Source organism: Epinephelus moara, chromosome 9 (assembly GCF_006386435.1).
Source record: "Epinephelus moara isolate mb chromosome 9, YSFRI_EMoa_1.0, whole genome shotgun sequence".
Taxonomy (NCBI): domain Eukaryota; kingdom Metazoa; phylum Chordata; class Actinopteri; order Perciformes; family Serranidae; genus Epinephelus; species Epinephelus moara.
The window spans coordinates 24,750,951-24,774,243 of NC_065514.1; the positions used below are offsets into that span (position 1 = coordinate 24,750,951).

Genomic DNA, 23,293 nt, shown 5'->3' on the forward strand with positions numbered 1-23,293 from the left:
CACACTGCAAAACTGCTCAGGAACGTGACGAAAAGCTCAAGGTGTCGACTTGGCTTTCAAATTCCCCAAATCACAATCTGGTCAAGTGCCACCGGACCTAAAGGATCCACCGTCAACGCCCTTGTACCAAACACCGCAGGACACCCTTTAGAGATCCTGTGTACATGGCTTGACAGGTCAGAGTCAAGTTCAATTCTAAGGAGGCCCCACCATAGATCGAGGGTACATTTGGGGTACTGCCACTTCCCACAAATGCTTAAAATGGATTGCGATCTGGGGAATTTGGAGGCCAGGTCAACACCTTGAACTCTTTGTCACATTCCTCAGGACATTCCTAAGCAGTTTTTGCAGTGTGGCATAGCACATTATCCTGCCTGGAGGGCTACTGCCATCAGGGAGTGCCATTACCATGAGGGTGTGTACTTGATCTTAAATGGTGTTTGGGTGGGTGGACGTCAATATCAGGACCCAAGGTCTCCCAGCAGAACATTGCATTGTAACAAGATGATTAATGTTATTCACTTGACCTGTTACAGGTTTGATGTTGTGGCTGATCAGTGTATATATGACTGAAATTAAGGAAAAGCTTTATGTCCCCTTTTAAAAACTTGAATAGCTGAAAGAAAGAAGTCGGTAGGACGAAAGTAGAGGGATTTAAAAACGGGACGCAGCGAAATACATCCAACACTGATTTAAATCTGATTAATACCAGAATGTCACCAGACTCGACACCTAAAAAAAAAAAAAAAAAAACTAGTTTCTTATTAGACAAGATGGTTGATCGTGCCAGAGATGACCTGTTTCTAACTAACAAGAAATTGTGAGATGAAATTTCATCAGTAGTCCCTAATTTATCCTTAATGCAAACATCTCCCTGGATGAGCGATCCAAGCAGCACTCAAGCTTCTGCAGAGCTCACAGTCATTAAATGTGATTAACATTTTATTACTGTCTCACTTTCACCTCTCCGCATCACCAGTAGATCATGAGAAGAGCTTATTAGAGCTGAGCCTAAACTAACAGCTAGAGTAAAGATCAAATTAATCGTTAGATGAGTGAACGTGTGCGTTGGTGAGGGAGACTCAGGGTGTCTCGGAGAAGTCTACGGCTTTGCAAAAGATTATACGATCTTACCCTCTGCAGTCAGATGAAATGAGATTTCACGATTTCTGTCAGTCAACGTTAAGCTGTTATACTTTATCTGTTGTTTCTGTAGTTGGTTGAAAAATGAAAACCTTAATAAGCAGCTTTGTAGTAATTAAAACTGGCTGTAGAAAAGAAAAAAACAGACATTGAGGGATGCTGAGGAGAGTGCCTGACAAGTGGGCGTTCCCTGATCATTGTGTGCTACTGAAGAGCTCAGTTTTTCTGTCAGTCTGATGAACATACAACTAAGAAAAGAACTGAAGATATTTGCATATTTGGAGGCAGAATGTTGGGTAGAGGAGAGAGTCAGAAGATGAACTGTCTGCCAACCTCCCCAAGAGAGTGGAGCAGAGGGGCCGAGTGAGACATAAACCAAATGAACCACACACACAAAAAAAGACTATAAATACTCTTGGACAAATTCACTTTATCTGTGCTGTTACTGGCACACACGCAAACACATTTCTATATACAGACAGATGACAATTTAAAGTAAAAACAACTAAAGCTTCAGCTAACAACTGATTTCATTATGGATTTATCTGCTGATTGTTATCTTAATTCATCGATTATTCCCTTAGTCTGTAGCCCTTTTACAAAGATTGCGCAATAAAGCTGCAATTAAAACCCTCCATTACCTTGGCCTTGCTTTTTTATACAGAACCAAACAACTGAGGCATCATGCCGCAGCAGGTGTGACATATAACACAATAGCGTCGACATATAACATGTAACATATAACGTACACGTCTGGCAGGGCTTCATAATCAATAACAATGGCATAACATGGCAATAACAATCAATTACCATCCCTGTTACACAGCGGTTGATCTCACTCTCTCCTTGGGGGGTAAGGAGCTCCTGGACCTCACTGTCTCCCCAATTTGCGCACATTTTTAGTTGTTATTCTTCTTTGAGTTAGCTGCTAACTGCATCTAGCTGCTTTTAAAATCTCCTGGCAGTGGGTTGCACAGGTAACACATCTTGAAAAGGTCACACTGATCCCCTCCATGGTCCTGTCCTGATCGCTGTCTCTTTAACACAACTCTGTCTCCCCATTCCACGATCGTACCTTTGAAACAGAGCAGTGAGGATAAATAACAGTGCAACATTCCCACCTTTAACAGGCAGTATCAAAGGGGTTTTTGAAATGTTGAAATATTGTGGAAAAAATGTTCATTGCAGTTTCACAGAGCCCCAGTCTGATGTCTTTACATGTCTTCTTTTGCACGGCTAACAGTCCAAAACCTAAATGTTTTTTGTTTTGTTTGTCCTAACCAGTCACTTGTGAGTGTGGTATTCATTCATTCATTCATTCATTCATTCATTCATTCATTCATTCATTCACAGTAGCAGTTTGTAGTAGTTCAATCTTTGTTATTTATGACAATAGCAAAGAAACATGCAGGATTTACAGCTATCATTATCTATTAATCTGCCAATTATATTCATAAAACTGTGAAAAATACCCATTACATTTTTTGTACATTCCAAGGTGACCTGATAATTAAATATCCTGCTTTGACCAACAAACAGTCCAATCTGCAAAGTGATTTGATTCACTATAATGCATGACAGAGAAAAGCCCCAATAAGTGCATTGACATTTTTTTGCTGGAAATATTACTAAAATGATTTTATTTATTTATTTATTTATTTTTAAAAGGTTGAAGATTTATTTTTTGTTGATCACTGCAGCCCTAGAAATGTCAGTTTGAGCCTTCTATATGTCGATCTCATCCACACTTGTAGCCATTTTACTGTATTTTTCATGAACCTAGCGAGCCAGCAATATAGGAAGATGTGTTGATGACTCAAACCTGTTTAAGCTGCAAAATCAAAGATGTGTTTATGTTACTGTGTTCAGCAACGCATACTCACAATACAACACACATACTGTATATAGGCTGCTGGTTGCTTAGTTCTTTTCATCAGGTCTCAGACTCAGTGACTGAAATGCATGTTAAACAAAGCCTCTTTTCCTTTTTACCACTTTTTAAATATTCTTATTTTAATTTGTATCAGTGCTCTTTCTGCTAAAATGTATTTGACCTGCCCATAGGAATGTGTCAGACTTCTTTTAAGCTCAAAGAACATTTCCAAGGTTTTTCTCCCATTAATTTACTTGGGGTGGTATGAACATTTTTACAAAGGAGGTAGACTTAACTTCTGAGTGTGACAGTGAAACGCAGTTCTCTTTCACAAGGTAGAATAGTTTCTGTGCTTTTGTAATACAGCCTCAAAATGTCTGGCATGTCGATTCATCTTTCATGTTTGGGTCTAAAAATCAAGCTTTTGAAGGTTCGCTGAATTAAAAAGTGCAAGGAAAAGGTTTTTGAAGAATGATGAAAACCCACATTGCAGTCTTGGCACTGATGAACTCTTACAACGTTTAGGAAAGTTGCCTTTCTTTGCTTGTCAATCCAGCCTCCATCAGATTTTATACAGCCCAGTGGATGTCACAGATTTTGCTTTTGTGTCCCATCTTTTTTGGTACCATGTCTTTATTTAAAAAAAACCTTGTCCCTAGTATTTGAAGAGGGAGAAAAGCTTGACTGCACTGCTCCGGTGCATTTGTTTTAACCTACCAATGACCTTGTCCTTGTGCAAGCAGAACAAACTTTTATTAGTTTTCAGGATTTGAAAGTATCGTGTAGCTGTTAATTTACAAACACACCTAAAATAATTTCTTGTGGTATTTGCCATGATAATATGATGGTGCTAATATGATTGAAATGTATTGAATGTCTAGTGGAAGTGTCCAGTCCTGACTGTTAAAATCTCTTTGGGTAGACAGACAGATGTCTACCAACATATAGTTTAACAACACATTGATATGTCTTATAATTACTTAAATTAAGACACAAGTTCTTTAGCTGCTTATCCATTTTCCACGGTTTTTCATGGCTCATCCAATTTGTTGTGGCTTATTATTATAACCAGTTATCTGTCTGACAACATGTCTTACTGCCTTAAGTTGGCATTTATGCTATGTGTTGCAGCCCAGCACAATTTTTTAAAGGGACAGTTCACCCCAAAATTAAAACTACATATTTTTACGCATACCTGTAGTGCTATTTATCAGTCTAGATTGTTTTGGTGTGAGTTGTTGAGTGTTGGAGATATCAACCGTAGAGATGTCTTCCTTTTCTCAAATGTAATGGAACTAGATGGCACTCGGCTTGTGGTGCTCAAAGCGCCAAAATAAATGTATTGGAAAAACTCAGCAGCAATGTCTCTTTCCAGAAATTATGACCTGGTTACTCAAGCTAATCCCCAGACCTTGTTGTGAGCAGTTTCATGAAGGAACTATTTTCTTTCTACTGAACTACACACGCCAACCATATCACAGGGCAGAAGGTAGTGTGCATCTGCTGCTAGCTCACCTAGCATCACTGAGCTAACTAGCAACATTACAGCTCAGTCAAGGAGAACGCCATAAACTTTTACATCTCATACTGTCACGAGCACAAGCCTCTCGTCCATGAGTAGATGCTCACTTCCTTCAGCGTGGTGCTCACGACAAGATCTGTGGATTATCTTGAGTAACAGGGTCATGATTTCTGGAAAGAGACATTTACTACCACAGGCCAAGTGCCATCTAGTTCCATTATGTTCAACAGAGGCCAGACATCTCTTTGAGTGATATGTCCAACATTTGGCAACTCACACCAAAACAATCTAGATCCATAAATAGCACTACAGTGAAGAGTAAACATATGCATTTTTGATTTGGGGATGAACTGTCCCTCAAAGAGAGTTTTTGTTGTTGTTAAGCAAAGACAGGAGATGCTTTCTATCAGATTTTGCAACAAGCTACTTTCAATTTGATAATCTATCACTAAATAATTTTCTTCTGTAAATCCGTGGCCAAAAGATGCAAATCCCCTTTTTATGCTTGCATATTTATTTATTGTGCAACAGGCCTGGATTTATTTCATTTGCAGATCCCATCAGGCATTTATACACCGCCTGCACAATTTCACGGTGTAAAAAAAAGGAAAAAAGAAAGCACTGTAGCAAAGGTGTGCTAGTTGAGTTTATGGTAGTTCACAGGCTGAGGCAGATAATAGGTCGCCTCCTCGGTGCCAGGGTGACTAATCCCCTGGACCATATGTCAGCGGCTTGTCAAGCCCAGAGCCAGTACAGCAAAAAGGACAGAGCTATGCAGGACAGGGGAACACAGACACACTGTGCCTCCACATGTAAGCAGTCACTGGGCTTTTCCATTTGTAGTTATTTAAAGATTGTGTCAGTAGATGATTGCTTACCGTTTGTGTGTTATGTTATAGTATTTACAGAAGAGCATTGACTAGATGGAGAGGGAGCTGAAGATAAAACAGAACATGTAGTATTTCTATTAACTGCAAGTTTTGAGGATGGAAAGAGGGACAGGGAGGAGGGTGTGGACGATCATAGTGCCAGTGTGACACACAGGGGTGTTCAGAATGTAACAGAGCAGTTTAAGGTACAAGCCAGCTGCAGCTACATCACAACAAAGCTAACTAAAACCTGCTCTCATTCCAGGAGACAGCAGCGGCCTCAGGGAGGAGGAGGAGGCGGCGGAGGAGTGAAGAACCAACCTCAGCTGATACAACAACAGTCACCACAGCACCAGAGGGATCAATCCCAACAGCAGTCTCCAAACCAACAGCAGCAGAATTTAACAGAACTGGGAGATAACAGAAACAGTAGCGCTGGTCGGCCGCCTCGCCAGTATCAAGGAGGACATGGGCAGCGCCAAGGAGGACCCCCGCACCACGGATACAGCCAGAACCGGCGTTGGCACCACAATCAGAAAAGTCAAGGGCATGTACAGACAAACACTACAGGTGATAAAGGAGTACCCCCAAGAACAACCAAAGACAAAGAGACTGAGAATGTAAAACCGGGTGACGAGCAGATCAGACCATCTCAAGACTGCGGCAGGAAGAGTCCCAATGAATCACCCAGGCCTGACTCAACACCCAGTACAAATGCTCTCCCACATCTGACAATTGGAAAGGAATCTCCCAACCCATCAGGAAGTGGAAAGGCAAGCGAGGGCCAGTCGGAGCAGCCCAAAATCAGCTTGCTGCAGTCGTCAAAGGAGAGACTGAGGAGGAGACTAAAGGACAAGGTACTGAAAAGCTGCTTAGTGCCTGTCAGTCAGAATTAAGGAAATCAGGACTAATGTGTATGTGTACACACACGCTACCATCTAGTGTTATAATTACTTTCATTATGTTCAAGCACCCACACGCACTGTCATTATTATATAGACAGTTTTCTTACACTGCCTTGCTTTAGTCATTCATCTACTGTACTCAGTCATTTAGCATTCAGATTGGCACACCCAGACTGGCAGGGAGGGGAGTACATGTTCTCACTAAGGAGGTGAAGAAACTAAAGTGGCATTAGCTTAACAGTTTTTGATGTTTTTCCACTAAACTGGCAAGTCAGCCAACTGTGTTGCTGCTCTCAGCTTCCTTTTCCTCCTCTAACTCATTACCACCAGGGGTGGTTTGATTTGACAGCACGGGACTCCCCAGCAGGCAGCAAGGCAGGAATTAATAAACAGTGATGCCAGTGAATCAATGAAGCCAGTCTCAGAGCCAGCTTTTGCTTGATGAGGGTGAACTAAACTCCAGCATATAATATATATATATGTTTAGCAACTTATTTAAGCAGGGGGTTTTTTTTGTTGTTTTTTTTTCATAGTTTACAGTCAGCACAGGGCTTTCGCCTCACAGAGATACACGTAAATACCACGTTCATGTTATTTTGGTAAATATGTTACATGATGTGCTTTCTTAATAACATGGTAATATCCATACAGATCACTAAACCAAAATAAGATCGAGGACATTGTTTAATTATCACAAAATATTGATTATGTGTCACATCATGTTGATTATGTCATGTGCTATTGACATTAAAGTGAATGTCATTTGTCATGTAAGCGCATACATTAGCACAGTGATTTCCAACCAGGGGGGCTATCACTCCAGTATTTCTGCAGTTGCCAAGCATATGTGGAAAGGCTGTAGAGTCGTTCAATAAATTTGAAAAAAACTGAAATTGCAATTTTACTTTGAAAGATATATGTATCTCCATATTGTGGAGTCAGCTGCAACATGTGAACACTTGTCACTATTGAGAGTACATGAAAACTTGTCAGTCGTAAATCAGATAGGTTCAAGTAAAAGCAAGAGGCAAATCAAGACATTTGGAACATGACAGGTGGTGTAAATGAAATCTTAAGTGTAAATATAACAGCACATTAGACTAGTGTCTAGCATCTAAAAAGTCGGCATCCAAACAAATCACTGAATAAAACCTCCTAGGTTGGTGTCAAACCTCCAGTATGTTGAAATTGAATATCGTCACCCACCACTCCATATCCTCTTCCATCTCTCCAGGAAGAGGCACGCGTCGAGGCGTCAGGCTCCGGCTCACAGAACATGGACCGGCTGGTGGAGCTTCTCAACAGCATGAGGAGCAACAGCAGCGGGGTAGAGCAGCAGCTGGCCTCCTTCATGGAGGAGGCGCAGTGCTCCGCGCGGTCTGAGGAAACCCTGGCTCAGGTGGTCAGCACAATCTACTCCAAGGCCGTGTCGGACAGGAGCTTCGCCGCCACGGCCGCCAAGCTCTGTGACAAGATGGCGCTGTTCATGGTGGAGGGGACCAAGTTCAGATCACTGCTCCTCAACATGCTGCAGGTGAGGGAATGGGTTAGCTTTTCTCTACAAGATTTTTATCTACTTTTGACATAATTCACATTTCATTATAACTAACTCATTCATTTTATGGCCTTGCCTTGCTTTGCCTTTTAAAAAAAAAAAAAAAAAAAAACCTAACCTCCAGATTAGTTGGAGCCAGTTGATGGATTTTTTTTTTTACTGTAGCAATAGTTACCTCTCACAGAGATACAGTTTGATGAAGATACAGCTGTATGATGTATGCTGTATGGTTTATTATTTATATCTAGGTGAAACTAAGACAGCAGTCCTGCATTAAATTCTACCTTTCTACTTTTAAGGATCTGAGTACGTCTTCCACCACTGCTTTGTTGCTGTAGGAGACTGTCCACTGATTGTGCAATACACTGCTGTCTTGACAGTGAGCTGACAGAGCAGAGCATGTTTAAATAATGAAGACTGTGTTATGACTGTCTCAGCTCCCGTCTGTGCTGATTTTGGAAAATTCAAAGGTCCCTTACAGCTTGATTTTGGATCTTTCACAGGACTTGTACTTGTCTGTAACAGCTGACTTACAATAAAGTCACAAAAAACATTGTATAAAACAATGGACGTAGCCACTGATACGTCACCCCCTGGTCTTTGGACTCCCATTTTGTTGCCTCGAGTCTGGCATTTTGACGGAGGCTTCAAAATTGTCAAGTACACATATTTGGACAAGAGAATGGAGCTAATCCTAGCATTAGCTGCTAGCTTGGCACAGTGCATTGACAGTCTATGTTTAACTGTGACAATGCTAATGCTAATTTTTGCTGTGAAAAACAGGCTTAAAATCATTAAAACAAAATGTACTGTATGTAAAAAGAAACCTGAAAATCTGAAAATCTGAGGGTCTGTTTATACAACCAGACACTAAATAAGACTTTTTCAGCCAAACAGAATGTTACAATTAACTTCACTGACTTAAAATACACTGTAATAGTGACAGCTACGGCTACACCTTTGCTCTGTGAATCTGGGGTTACGCCATGGTTGGTAACTTAACTGCTGTGATAGCACCTTCTCAATAGACGGCACCAACCTGTCACTCAAAGCATTCTTGCCCTTTATTATGCATAACTTTAAGCCTCTAACATTTAAACAGGTGAGTTATATCAAAATCATAGCGTCATGAGGGAGAAATTAGAGATGAAAACAGTAATTTGTCAAGCAAAAAGTCCAAACACACTCTTGTTCCATCTTCTTAATGTGAGAAGTTTTTCTGTAATCTAAAATCAGATATTTCTGGATTTAGGCTGTTAGTCGGACAAAACAGTCAATTTAAAGATTTCAGTCATGGGTTTTGTGAGATTTTGAGTGGCATTTTCCACTTTTTTCATGACCTTTATAGACTAAATTGTCAATTGGTTAACTTGATTGTCAAATTAAGTAAATTATGTCCCCGATGATTTTTGTATCTTTTGGGTGAAACTACATTATATTCTTTTACTAAGGTATATGGCTTTACTTTTGTTATCCCTGTGTAGCTTCCACCCAAATACATTTGTTACTTTAAACCGGATCTCGGAAAGGCTTTTAAGGCTCTTTCTCAGCCATCACCGCACTGATAATAGAGGGGTTTTTTTTTAGCTAACCAGTTATTTCTTGTCCTGTATGTTTTAATCCTCTCTGCAATTTTAGTAGTTCCTTTCAGCTGTAGTTTTATGGAAGCACTTTCAGGTGGATGCCAACTGTGTGTGTGATGTTGTAAATGTCAGTGGGCAAAGTAGCTAATCTAAACACCCGGGGGAGAGAGACCTGTCTCCCCGCCTCACCCTCCATCCCTTCACTTAACTACATAGTTCCAGTCTTGCACCCATGATGAAAACACTCTCTCAGCCGTTATATATTTCACTGCCTCTCTCTCTCCCCGTCCTCGTCCCTCATGAGCTCTCTATTACCGCGCTCCCCCGTCTTATCGCCTCCTGTCACCCAGAACGACACGGGCCAGTGCCTCGCTACTTCTCCCTGCACACTTCCCCTCTTTCTCTGTTTTTTTTTTTTTTCTCTCTAACCACGCTCCTCCCTTTCACCCCTTCCTCCATCCCGAGAGTCAGACAAACCTCGCCGGAGCAGCAGACAGTCTGGGAGTAGGCAAACAAGACATACTGTACATGTTGTCTTCAGAAGATATTCACGGTCTAAATGTTAACCCACCTGCTGCCTTCTTTTCCCTCTTCACTCCCACTGCTGTTTCCTTCTCCCGCTGGTGCTCTTTTTGACTGCACTCCTACACCTTCTGTTTTCCCCTCCTTTTGTTTTTCCGTGGAAACACCTTTCTTCAGATGTTGAGATTTGCATCCCTGACCCAGCAGTAGGGAATCCCACCTCAGTCCTTTTACCTCCTCTCCTTCCCTTTTCATTAATTCCCCCCTTTTTCACAGCTCGTCTTTTATTTTTCACTTTAATTCCCACTTCTAAGCCAGCATGGACCCCCTCCTCGTCTTTGACATTTTGGCTTCTTGCTTTAAAACATTCTAAATGTCATAAGTGGGCTCCTGAAGGCTGTCGTTAATGATGTTGCTTGCAGACCCCTGGATCTCAATATGGGGGCAATTAGTCTGTGACCGCTCTGTGTATAAAAAGAGAGACATCAGGGTTTGTTTTTTGCTATCATTTACTGTTAAAGATGCTATTTATTTTCAGCTATGGCAAAGGCATGTGGCCTTTTTTTTGTTCGCTAATGCTGTTGGCACCTTTCTCATCATCTCCTTTTCCTAAAAAAAGTCTTTTTTGTTGCTGACGCTTCAGTCATCTTTTTTTGTCTGCTTTGCTATACGTGTATATCCTGCCGTGTTCCTGGCTTGTTGTGCAAGTGTCAAATACTGCGGCGATGTCCTTGGAGCTGTATGAGCAGTGTGTGTAGTTGTTTTTGAGTGTGTGTGGTATGTTTGTTTTTGACTGTGTGAGTGAGGGTTTTTTTTTTTTTTTTTTGCTGGATCCATTCAAGGCCGCACATTCTGTGTGTGCACGCACAAGCAGGCCTTCAGCGCAGTTGTACGAGTCTGTGAGAGTATAAGCCGCTAGTGTTTCTAGTGCACTTCAGTAACAGGCACAGTACACTCTGGAAAAGCAGAGTGAGTTGCTCTGACTGTTAATAAAGTTTCAGTTTAACCTGATGTATAACATCTTTACAAGTGCGCATTACGCATTAACCCATATTAACCCCAACACTTTTGCAGCACTGACACAGTTCAGTACCCTTCACTTTCAAACCAGATTAACATATTCTCCTCTACTTCTGGCAGATAAAAGAAACTCATGAATTTGTTTAATGTGTTTTTCAACTGCTTTTTGGCTTTAAGTACTTTAAGCTGAGAGGTTAATACGTGTGCCACCTACAAAAACTCCCATCACGGAGATAGCAAAGATGTTAATGGTGATTACCACCACTGCTGATGAATTTATGAAACACTTAAAAAATCTCCGCCTACCCATCTACCGCCTACTTGGAACTTGTATTGCACATTTACAAAAGCTGGATAGACTGTCGTGTGTCGGTGTACTTTCCAAACTTAATGTGAATCTGTATGTTTCTTCCTCCCCACAGAGGGACTTCTCCCGTCGAGATGAGCTCCAGCAGTCAGATGTGGAGAGGTGGTTAGGTTTCATCACATTCTTGTGCGAGGTGTTCGGTACCATGAGGAGCAGCTCGGCAGAGCCATTCAGGGTGCTGGTGTGTCCCATCTACACCTGCCTACGAGAGGTCTGTATCCACATCTGCACTTTTCTTTAATCAAGAAGTGTGTCAACAAGCAATCAATCAACGCCATCCACATGTCCCAGTAAGAGGAAAGCATCCAGCTGCGTTTGTATATCTTGTCCGGTCGGATCGATTCGTGCACCAAGCCAGAGTTTCCTGTTTTTGGCCAGACCTAGTCTAGACTCGAGACACCGCAGTGGGGTTTGGTTAGTGGTGTAAACAGTCAGGACACCATCAGTTCCAGGAAAAAGCATGACCCCAGGTTCAGTTCTCATCAGCTGGTCATGCTCTCTTACGCACACTCCCTTGGTCACCATGGAAACTATATAGGGTAGCCACAGCAGACGCGCCACGATACAGAAGTGGTTAGCGACAGATGGAATATTGAAACGGGAAGCGAGTGAGGGGGGGGGGGGGGGGGGGTATGTTGGGGAGAAAGAGAGAAGAGAAGAGGTGAGAGGAAGCAGTGGAGACTGTGGTCAGGTTGGCAGTTACTGCAGAGGAAGTTTACTGATGGCATGACAGGTAGAAGAGGACGTAGGAGGGAGCGGAGCGATGACAGAATCTGGGAGAGAAAATCATTTTTAATATGTAGTTTGAGAGGTAGTGAGGAAATAATGGCAGGTTTAAGGCACATGCTAGGTAGTTTTCCCACCCCATTCACACACGTCTCTGCCAGTCTGGCACTCAACACACACCCCATGTCTCGCTAACAAACACAACAATCAACACACAACTAATGCGATCCACACCCTGTCTGAGTGTATGCCCAGGGCATTAGCTCAGCTTGTTAGAGGGTTTTGTATGACCAAGGGTGTGGACATACGGTGTTACACACCTTGATATTCTAGCATCAGCAGTGTCACGTTTAGCCTAATGATGCCTGAGGTCACAGCTGTGAACAATGTCAAAGTAATCTTAGAATAATATGTCTTAATCTGTGTTTCGTTTGTGGTCGCAAGTCATGTGCTTGTTCAACAATCTCCATTTCCTAGAGCCATTGTTCCTGATTTTATCCATCTGCTGTTTTGTCTGTCCTGTCCTAACATGTAATCGTCGGATTCCAGCTACAAGCTATGTGCCGTAACATGTGCTCGTCTGTGTGTGTGTTTGCATATGAAAGTATATGTGCCTGAACGTGTGTCTGTGTGTGTCAGTGCATTTTGCAGCGGCTGTCCTCTGTAGTCGTAGCCTGCAGAACAGGATTAGGTAACAACTGAGGTGTGATAGGAAGTGTGTTTGAGTATACATGACAGCTGTACATGTAGACAGAGCAAGTCAGTGAGCTGTAATCACATCCATTCATGACTCACACAAGCCAATAGTTCCTTTTTTACGTGCCAAAAACCACGTCGATGCAGTGTGCATTGAAGCAAACCTTAAAACAAATTACTCACCATGCTCACTTGCCACAAATGTTAAACACTGCATTTATTGATTTTTTTGTTGTTTTTTTGCAAATTAGTGGGAGCACAACAAGCTGTGGTGACATATTATCACCTCTTAATTTGCAATGGCAAAATAATGAAACTCCTTGATTGAATGTTTAAGGGCTGAACCCAGATATTTCACTATTCCTTCATTGGGTAGGTATTCCGTTTTCAGTTTTGGGATTCGGATCCCCCCCCCCTCCATCCCTGTGTTACCGCCTCATATTGATTTTTTTCTTCTCTTTTACTTTAGGCAGGATTATTTCCGGAGCCCAAAGAATGGTATTCGGAGAGCCCTACAATTTTTAGGCTCACTATATGATATTTGATAAGCAAAAGTTTTCATATCTTGCTTTTTCATTTGGCCTGTTACTGTTTCAGCATGTTACTATGGTTACATAAGTTGTTAAACTCTGTGTGTGAGTGTGTAAATTTAGAACGATTAATCCAAATAACATGTTAGTTAAACAGTTTAAATACACATACACCGGCAAATCTGAGATTAATATTTCCCCAGACCACTGTATAAAAGCATATAAAGCACAGTCTGTGCCAAGATACAAAAGCAACATTAAAAAGAACAGATTATTATGATAATATTTTACCTTTATAGAAGACAAAACATTTCTTTATCAAGGAGGAACAGTCCCGCACAGCCAAATGGTTGTAGAAAATCAGAAGGCAGGTATCAGGGCACTCGAATTAACACATAAACCCGCCGTGTACTAGAGCAAATGACCTGCATGTGGCCCACAGACGTCTCCATCAGGGTATTGGTTTGCAGTTGCACACTGCAGAAAGCATGCACATACACTGTGTCTGGTGGTGACCTCAGGAGCTATTTATATTGTGCCTTGGTATCCTTCTTTGAAAGTCGGCACAGGCCCTCATAGTCTCAGACAATAAACGCAGAACATGCAGTAAATTAGGACGATGATTATGTACATTGAAAAAACTTAAATATTTTTTCACATCAAGCAGCTGTAAGTGTGTTTATATTTTACTTTTTGTTTTGTTAAGCAGTTACTAAAGTACAGAAAATGGAGTAATATTACGTAATGTTACAAAGGGAAGTTCTGGTCCTGACGCTAGATCTGTTGTTGCTATGCAACTATTGGAAACCCAGTTAAAGTTGAAGCAGTCATAATTTTAACTTTGAGCTCCCTGAGTGTTATTATTACCCTGATAAAACGTGTTTTTCTCTCAGTGCTCATTCATCATTTCCTGTTCTTGCTAGCAGTATGATGACAGGTTTGAAAATATACAAATATAGCTGCGTTTGAGTAATGAAGTCAAAAGATGAAGCCTCAGCAGAATATTTAAATAAATAAGGATGTCTGTCGACTTGACTTCACTGAGTCATTCAAGGTGTTGTTGTCATGTTGGATGCATTTCTTCCATTCAGTGCTGCAACACGATCACGGCTGTCCTAGTTTCTGCTGCTTTTTATGTTGCTGATCAAATGTGTTTTGAATGAAAATACTGTAAATGGAAATCACTCAGAATCCCAAGGTTTCCCTGCGCAAGAGAGGTTTGTTTGATGATGATGTAACTAAGCAGAGATCTGGCTGTTGTCAGCTTCAGCAAAGAGACATCGTGCGTTAAGTAGTTTCATAGACACTGTTCATTTTCCTGCAGCTGTTTCTCTTCTACTTAAATAAAAATGTAGGTAATATGGCGCGATTTAATGTATGTTACGGCGCAGGAGCGACAGAGGAGAGCTATCACAGACAGCGTATAAAAAGCTATCTCAGTGGATAGGAGGACTGATTATAGATGACTATAGATTACACCATTTTAAATGTATTGAGTAAAAACTTCACCTGGGGCTCCCCAGAGAACTCATTATGAGCTAATCCTGCCTGTCACATAGCTTTCCTACTCTGGGAACGACAAGACTTTAGTTCCCACATCAAACAGCCACACTGTCACCACACCCGTCTAAGCATACTGAGGAGCTGACGTCTGCTGGGCCTGAATGATAGGTGGAATACCATTAAGCTTACAGCGTGGAAATAACAGGCCAGCTCGAGTGTGGATCGCAGCATCAGATGGTGGAGGTCCTTGTTTCTCTTTTCAGTTATGAAAATTCAGACACCATTTCCATTACAATGTTTTTCTTTAAGCACTTTCCTAACGCAAGCGTTTAAGCGAACTTCAGTTTATCCGTGCATGGAGTTCTAGGACTAAGTGTTTAAATGAAATACAGTCAGACTTTGGTTCTATGCAGGTGGGCTCCGTCAGTTTGCTGGGGCACCTTTATATCAAGCCAGCTGAAAAACAAAAATGCGCTATTTTTCAGTTTGATCCCGCTGATATAAACCTACAATAACTGATTTTTTTTTTTTTTGGCCATTTGGGCGCTGCCTTTTAAGCAGGGATGCAACTAACAATGAATAGAGGTTGCATTGAGTTACTTAATGATGCGTTCAAGCTCTGTTCAGTGTTAGGCAAAGGTAAATAATACGTTATCAGGATTTGTTAAAATATAATCTTGTAAAATGTAGTTTTAATGAGAAACATAAATAAATACTGTTGTTTGTAGATATTCAAGGGGGAACTGACCCTTCGCTAAGTCCGGCCCCCAGGCGCAGGCTGGCCAATCACTGAGCTGGCTCAGACCAGAGTGTGCTCCATTGACTCTAATGCAATAATTTTAGATTTTCTTAATCTTTAGGCTGGTTTTGTGGGTTTGGAGCTAAATGTTGTGTCTGGGGCACGTCGTGTATTGATGATACTCGTTACCTGGAGAGGCTGGAAAAAGACATACATTTTTCCCTGTTCCAAAACCAAACTCAGATCCTTTAAAGTGTAGGGTTAGCTAGCTAGCTACTGAAGATATAGCCTACTGAATGTATACACATGTTGCAACACTGAAAAAAGACCGACCCTGCTGTACAGGAACCAGTGAAGGGAAGCCGGGAAACTTTGCTGATATTCAACCAGCTGTGCATCGTCGCAGTGTGCGCAGATGAATGTTGTGTCTACCCCCAGGTATTCCTGTCTGTCCGGCGGCAGAGGTCTGGGTGCTGGCAGCAACCAAACACAGTTCATCTGCACACACTGTGATGCCACACAGCTGGTTTAATATCGGCAGTTTCCCTTTATATTCATTGTCTTCTGTGGCGATCAGCAGTGATGTGATGGTTCACTTTTACACTGTGATCTGTAGCCTATAGTTCGGCTTTTTAACCTGTTGTTGCTGTTGAGTCAGTTTGAAATCCTGAATATATCCCTCAAACACAGACTGTAGACCCCTCTGTCTGCTTCTCTCTGGAATCACTCTTTCATTTTTCCAAAAATATGATAATATTTCTTCAGGGAGTGCAGTTAGTTACAGTGTGGGCTCCATGCCATCACAAAGGGGCGGGGCCTAACAAAGGGTCAAGTATGATATATTGTATACAGTGAAAAGGCTTTTGAATTGTGTTTTTTTTTTTTTTTTTTTTACTAACTTATTAAAAACATGTTTTAAATGAGAACGGTTATAGTAAGGTTGTTTTATAAATTTGTATGATATGAATATGGGCTCATTCAAAGATAATGTAATAGCTATCCGCCAAATTGTTATCTTAAACATTACTATCGGCAAAGATTTTCCCAATCAGTGCATCCCTACTTTTAAGTTAATATAGCGAACCTGTCAGCACACAGTTGCTTATTCACACATTCAGATGTTACATAACATGGTCAATTATTTGCAGTCGTGTTTCTGGCAAATTCAAGTAAATATTCAGTCTCTTGCAGCACAGTTTTTATTCTCTGCTGAGGAAAATATCTCAGACGCTAATGCTCCCCTCTGCTCACCATTCAGTAGCAGTGTACACCGGGTTTTTGGAGCTTTTTCACTGAAAACAGCTCCCTGTCCGTCTAAAAACCACGCTGACAGCAGTGAGAGTGAACCCTGCATTTATACCTTGTTTTGCTCATTGTGCAGCAGGTCCACGCTTCCAAGGTTTAATTAGACATCACTCCAGCAAAAACATCTCTCCTTCCTTCCACCCTTTTACTTCCTTTCCCTCCTTAAGGTTAATCAAAGCAGCACTTTGGAAACAGACTTGTGGGGAGTAAGGAAAGGAGTGTTAAACCAAATTCCTTTCTGCTGTAATCTGATGTTAGATGTTCACAGTTAAGCATGAGGGGTCTCTCTGTCTCTCTACCTCCCCTTTGTCGCCATCGCTCCCTGCATTGTTTGAAAGTGCCAGTTGTATGCCCATCTGTGCATGGGGCCAATGTTGGGGGTGGAAAGCCAGCTAGCATGTTTACCAGCTCCACGGTTTGTTTTTGGCTACACTGTGTGTGTATGCGGATATACAGTGTGCATAAAGCCAGCCTTGATGTCTGATGGTTAGCTAGCTTGCCAGGATGAAAGCCTGGCGTGTTGTCTTCCAAGATTTAAAATGTTAATGTAGAAAATATTTACAATCGGGATTAGGTTTTTCTTTTTTCCTTCTCTTGTGAACTGATTAACGCACGCAAACACTTGCCTTTGCTTAATCTCTCCATGTGGCCTACATCCAAATATATGTACATTTATCTATCTGCTATGCCTTGTTAGAGTTTGTGCACTCACTTTTGTGCAGCTCTTTGCTTTGCAGTGTCCCTGTATATTCACACAGTGTCTGTTCTTGTTCCTTTTAGCTGCTGGAGTCCACAGATGTTAAGGAAGATGCAGTCCTGTGCTGTTCCATGGAGGTATGGTCCCCCACGCGTGCACACACATCCACCCACACACAAACACACACACAGGGAGAGAGAGGGAGTGTTGAGTTAATATTCATGTCTTTGTTTGAAGCAAAAGGCTGATTTGAAATTTGCTTAACAGCCACGAAACACAATATAAATACAGTAAAACATGTATACTAAAGTATGTAAGAAACTAATTCTAACAGATCCACAGAGCCCCATGAAGCCCATGTTTTATTTTAATGCACAGACTTTTTTTTCGTAGACATTTTTAATGACTTACTTTATTACAGGGATTGAAATCCCATGTGCATATGCATGGTAGTGCACGTAAAAATTAAGGCTTTCCATGTAATTTTCAGCTCCAGAAGCGCGTGACTTGGTACACAAAATATGTTGTGCAGGGCTGCCGACTCTCACACATTGACCGTGATACTTTTCACGTCTCATGACACACATCTATTTTCTCACATAGTCAAAACCAAATTTATAACTCTTATAACACCACCGTGCAATAAGACGATGCCAACACTTTCAGCGCGCGCACAGATAAGATAGCACAATAGCAGCACCATGTAAACACTGTGGTTAAGCCAGCCGCTGCTGCCACACTGTGATGAAGTTAGTATTACATTGGATGTTGGACAGACATTAATTCCAGATGCAGCAACGTTTTCTGACTTGGTAACATTTTCAACCGGTGTTGACAGTAGGTAGATGGTTAGCTCACCATCCAATCCTTTTGTTTAAATGCTGGGGGCTGAGCCACACTGTCTTGCTGAGTGTCACGGACCCTTTTGCGTTTTATATTGTAAAATTAATTTTTATTTTAAAAAGAAACTCTTTTTTTTTTTCAATTACTTCCAGTGTCACATTTAGTTTTATTCATATTTACAAAAAATGTTGGAAGTTGGTAATTGAAGAGTAGAGGTCAATATTCAGTCAGTAATATTTCTTTATGTATTCATCAATATGAATAACTATTCTTATTAAATAGAAGAAGCACTAAAACTCCATATGAAAAGGTATCTCCTGTGTGCCTAGTCTAGTGACACATTTTGGTATGAAATTTAATTTGCTGGGACACATTAGATAGAAATTACTGGGGAAAAAAAAAAAGATTTTTTCTTTCTTTCATTAAAATAAAAAACAAATTGAAAATCACTAAAAACCCATATAAGGAAGTGTGTCCTACATAGGTGGTATGTACATTTCATGACATACTCTACCTTTAACTTTTTTTTTTTTTAAATTTAAGACACACTATGACTTCTTTTAACCACATACTATACTATGACTTTATTTATGATTTTATGACATACTATACTATGACTTTTTTTTTTACATTGACATACTATACCATGACTATTTTTTTTTTTTTAGATTTTTTATGACATACTAGTCATTTCTTTATATATTATGACACAGCATACTATTACTACTTTTTGTGACACACTATACTATGACTTTGACGTTGCATTGGGTAATCAGTCAATTCGTTCTCTTGTGCTTGAATGTGAATACAAGTACAAAAATGGATTTACTCAGACTTGGGTCCTTGGAGAAGAACAGAAAGCTCTCAGTAGCAGTGATCTGGGAATAAGACAGAGAGGTAAAACAACAGAAAGAGCAAAGACAGGTGAGCGCCGGTTGGCAAACAGTTCCCAGATGATCACAAACACAACCACATCCTTTGCAGTCTTGATTACTTACCAGCAGGCTCTCTCTCTCTTTCACACGCACAGGCGCGCGCGCACACACACACACACACACACACACACACACACACACACAGACACAGACACAGCTCTATGGCCAGAGGGTGTGTGAACCTCTTCTGTCTGACTGAAACCACAGCAACAAGGTGCCAGACGTGTCTTGCTCTCTGTAAGGGACGCACACACTTTCTCTGACCTCCTGCCTCCTCACTTCCTCCCTCCCTCTCTTCTTTTTTTTCTCTCAACCAGTTGCAGAGCATGGGACGTCTCCTGGAGGAGCAGCTCCCAGAGATGATGACAGAGCTTCTAGCAGCCGTCAGGGACAAGATGCTTAGTCCGACCGAATCTCAGCTGACACGCTCTCTCCTCATGGAGGTCATCGAGCTGCATGCACACCGCTGGAGCCCGCTTGAGGCTCTCACCACCCAGTACTACAACCGTACCATCCAAAAGCTCACCATCACTGCCTAGGTGCCAGCTCCTTCAGGAGGAGAGGAGACAAGCCCCCCTGATGCCCCGTGGAAACTATTTCCAGTTGAGCACCAACATGCTCTTCTACTTTTACCAAAACATAGGAATTTAATAATAATGTCACTCTTACCTAAATAAATACATGCTTTATGTGGGTACTGAACGTAATCGTACAATTCGCTAAATTCTCCAAGATAAGTGACCACTGCCACAAAAAACGTACACTATCCACCAAACAGGTAGCCCTGAGCTATCAAGGGAACACTACAGTACATTCGGCGTTCAAACAATGAAAAGACAGCAGCTTAAATACGGCCAGTAGGGGCGTGCTCGGCCATACAGCTTCTAGGAGCTCGCCTGGCTGTAGCTTCTGAGGGATAAAGGAGGGAGCAGACAAGAGAGGGGTCACACAGGGGAGAGGAGGAGAGGGCAGCAGCCTGCCCGTAGGGAATAGAGAGATCTGTACCCAAAGATGAATGGAGGAGGGAGAGGGGGGGTCAGGGTAGTCCGTGTCAGTCTCCTCATTGTGTTCATTTGCCCACCACCCACCCCTCCTCTCTGCCTCTTTCTCCTCCCCTTCCTCTGTCTCTCCGTCAGCCCCTGGGGTCTGTGTGGCTGATAAAAGAGAGAGGAGGAGGAGGAGGAGGCAGGGAGTAGACACGTTGCTGTCTGTCTGGGCCGTCTGCCCCGCCGGGCCAGGGACCAGGTCAAAGGGCCTCGCTGTGGAGCTCCCCAGCTCCCACAGCTCCTCCCTGCCTTTGTCTCCCCAGCTCCACACCCCCCAGCAGGAAGCCTTTTTGTGGGGATGAGACAGCGGGCCTGCTGGGCTAGGCTGGGCTGAGGATAAGGATCAGGCTGGCTAGAGTAGGGTGGCAGATGGCTGCTTGAGCCCATGTGAGACGACACACCCCTCTGGCACCCCAGCTCCCTGCTCCCCGAGCTCGGGCCGGTGTCACCAATAGAAGCAGTAGAAATATTGCAGGGGGGGGGGGCAGCATTAGAAAAGCATTAAAACAAACACTGCTGTCTGATAAGTCTTTTGTTTTTGTCCTGCAGGGGAAGGTCTCTTCTCCTCTGTTAAGCCGTGCATGTACATGCTTTGTTAACCACATCTTTGATATTATTATTATATTATTTTTTTAATCATTGTGTTTTTATTGTTGGTTCATTTTGAAGTCTTGTTTTTATGATAAAATGTACGTATGAGGTATTAGTGGTAGGCCTTATTGCACAGGTTTGATTTGTTTTGCACTGTTTTGCTTTAAAACTCAAGAAAAAAAAAAGCAAAAGTTTGAATTTGAATCAGTGCTTGTGGATTAATATTAAAAATCTCAGTAGTGAGACAAATGGGTTGAGCATAGTGAGGGATTTTAGGATGTTTTAATGGACTAGTGGCCTTTGTCATATATCCATCTTTATAGGAGCTCTCTTGTTTGGAGGCCTGTAGGGCCTGTGGCAGCAGAGGGCATGCTGATGACTAAACAGACTTATTCACAACATTCTGTTACTGAAGGGGCAAAAAAACACATTTGAAGAGGAGAAAAAAAAAGTGATGTGACAGCAGAAAAAGGAGCATGGCACACAGAGAAACAGAAGTGAAATGCTTCTTTAAAAATTTCTCTCACTCAAGCCATTCTTTGCAGTGGACATTTTGCAAGTGTTTAATATCGACTGTATTTGCGTTTGTTTCTAAGGAAAATGACAACTATTAACCTGTGTATTTGAAGATGACAATGACGAAAAGAAGAAATCTTATTGTATGACCTCATTAGCTAGTCATGTGACCCTTATTCCAGCTAACGTGTGTACTATGATATTGACGTACCAAGCCAATCATGTACCATTTGTAAATGGGCTCTATATATAATCTGCATACAGTATATTTACAAGTATTTAAAAACATTGGACTAGAGGGGGATAGTGCAACAGAGATGTTACACACAGGAAGACTGTGGTCGTGTGGCTAGAGTTCGGCCTTCCCACGCATTTTTATCAGGAACTAGCATTTTCTTTTGGGAGTAGTCATACACACACACACACATACATGCACATGCATACACATGCTTAGTTTCCCACTGAATCTCTGTGGGCAGGTTTAAGTGTTTTTATATTATTTTTTCTGTCTTGCATCAAGAATTCTGATCCTGTGTGGTAGAAACACACCCCAGAAGATTAGTTAGACGAGAAGGGTGATTTAAAGCTCACAAATGTTTTTTGGAAGGTGCAGCCTAATCATCTGTAAGTGTGTGTCTGCTTAAGAAGTAATTTGTTTTATTGTTTTTTTGTTTGTCTTTTGTTGTCTTTATTTTGTTTCTAGGTTTCTATTTAAATTATATTTAGCTCATTTATATATATATTTGATCGTCTGGTGGGTTTTTAAGACATCTGAAACAGTTGTGATACCTAGCTTGCTGTGTAAGTGTGGTATTACCGTGTTTTAGTTTGATGAAAAGAAAAAACACCCATCGGTGAGTTTCCATTATGCAAAGAGCGACTCGCTCTCACAGCAGATGGGGGCAGGTGGGGATCGCTGCCGCCCCCCCCCTCTCGTCTGTGGCACTGGAGCCTCCCCACCCCTCGTGCCCTTAGACCCCTCTGCTCGGGTCACATGACTCACTTGACAATTGAATGAGACACCCCTTCATTTGCATATTCTCATGAATATTGAAAAACGAGGCTCTGGTCAGCACGGACGCGCTGTAGATTGGCAGTAGTGGGTCATCTTGTGAGCTCTTGTTTGTTTTGTTTTTCTAAGCAACTGAAAAATAAACTAACAGGGAAAAAAACGATGAGACGGAACAAACTGGTGTGTTTTTTCTGTCTGCTCACTTATCAGCAGAGTCACATGGAAGTCAGCGTGGTATCATGGAGACATTCAGACATCACAAAGGAGACACAATGGCGCACACACTGCTTCCTCTGCCATTACCAGATAGACTGCGTAACTAATCTTGGCAACACAGTAGGTCATTATACTAACAATTCATCCATGTGCTCATTGGAGCTCCTCATTTACATGTCTTCGCCTTTACATGGTCACACATTAAACATACCACACTTCAGAATTTTAACAACAGTGTCTTGCAGCACGTCCTTGGCCAGTGATTTGCCTTTGGTTAGCCCCGACACATGCCTGAGGCTCCCTGACTGTGGGCGTCCCAACGGGAGCTCTCGATGCCGGGGTTGCCTGCCCACTGAGGACCCCATTCCTAGAACCTCTAGGATGTCCTTCAGCACTCGTCCACATCAATCAACATAATCCCAGGCGTCAGAATATTTAAATCCATTTGACAGTGTGATTTCAATTTGCTATCAACACCATGAGAAGCTTTGTTTTCATATTCTCAGCTGTGTCCTTGACAGAGATGGATTCATGACGATGGTTTTGTTGCATTTAGAATCCCAACACGTCACAACAACA

At 41.8% G+C, this 23,293-nt stretch overlaps 1 protein-coding gene across 3 annotated transcripts in view; it reads left to right on the forward strand.

Annotated features, from left to right (window-relative positions):
- ctif (CBP80/20-dependent translation initiation factor) overlaps positions 1–22,661 on the forward strand; it is a 62,674-nt gene extending 40,013 nt beyond the window's left edge. For all 3 annotated transcript variants that reach the window (XM_050052969.1, XM_050052970.1, XM_050052971.1), the window contains 5 exons: positions 5,673–6,264; positions 7,547–7,846; positions 11,415–11,570; positions 17,639–17,692; positions 19,651–22,661. In XM_050052969.1, coding sequence (XP_049908926.1) covers positions 5,673–6,264; positions 7,547–7,846; positions 11,415–11,570; positions 17,639–17,692; positions 19,651–19,872 — 1,324 coding nt within the window. In that variant the 3' untranslated portion in view covers positions 19,873–22,661. The remainder of the gene's footprint in view (positions 1–5,672; positions 6,265–7,546; positions 7,847–11,414; positions 11,571–17,638; positions 17,693–19,650) is intronic.
- The last annotated feature ends 632 nt before the right edge of the window (positions 22,662–23,293 follow it).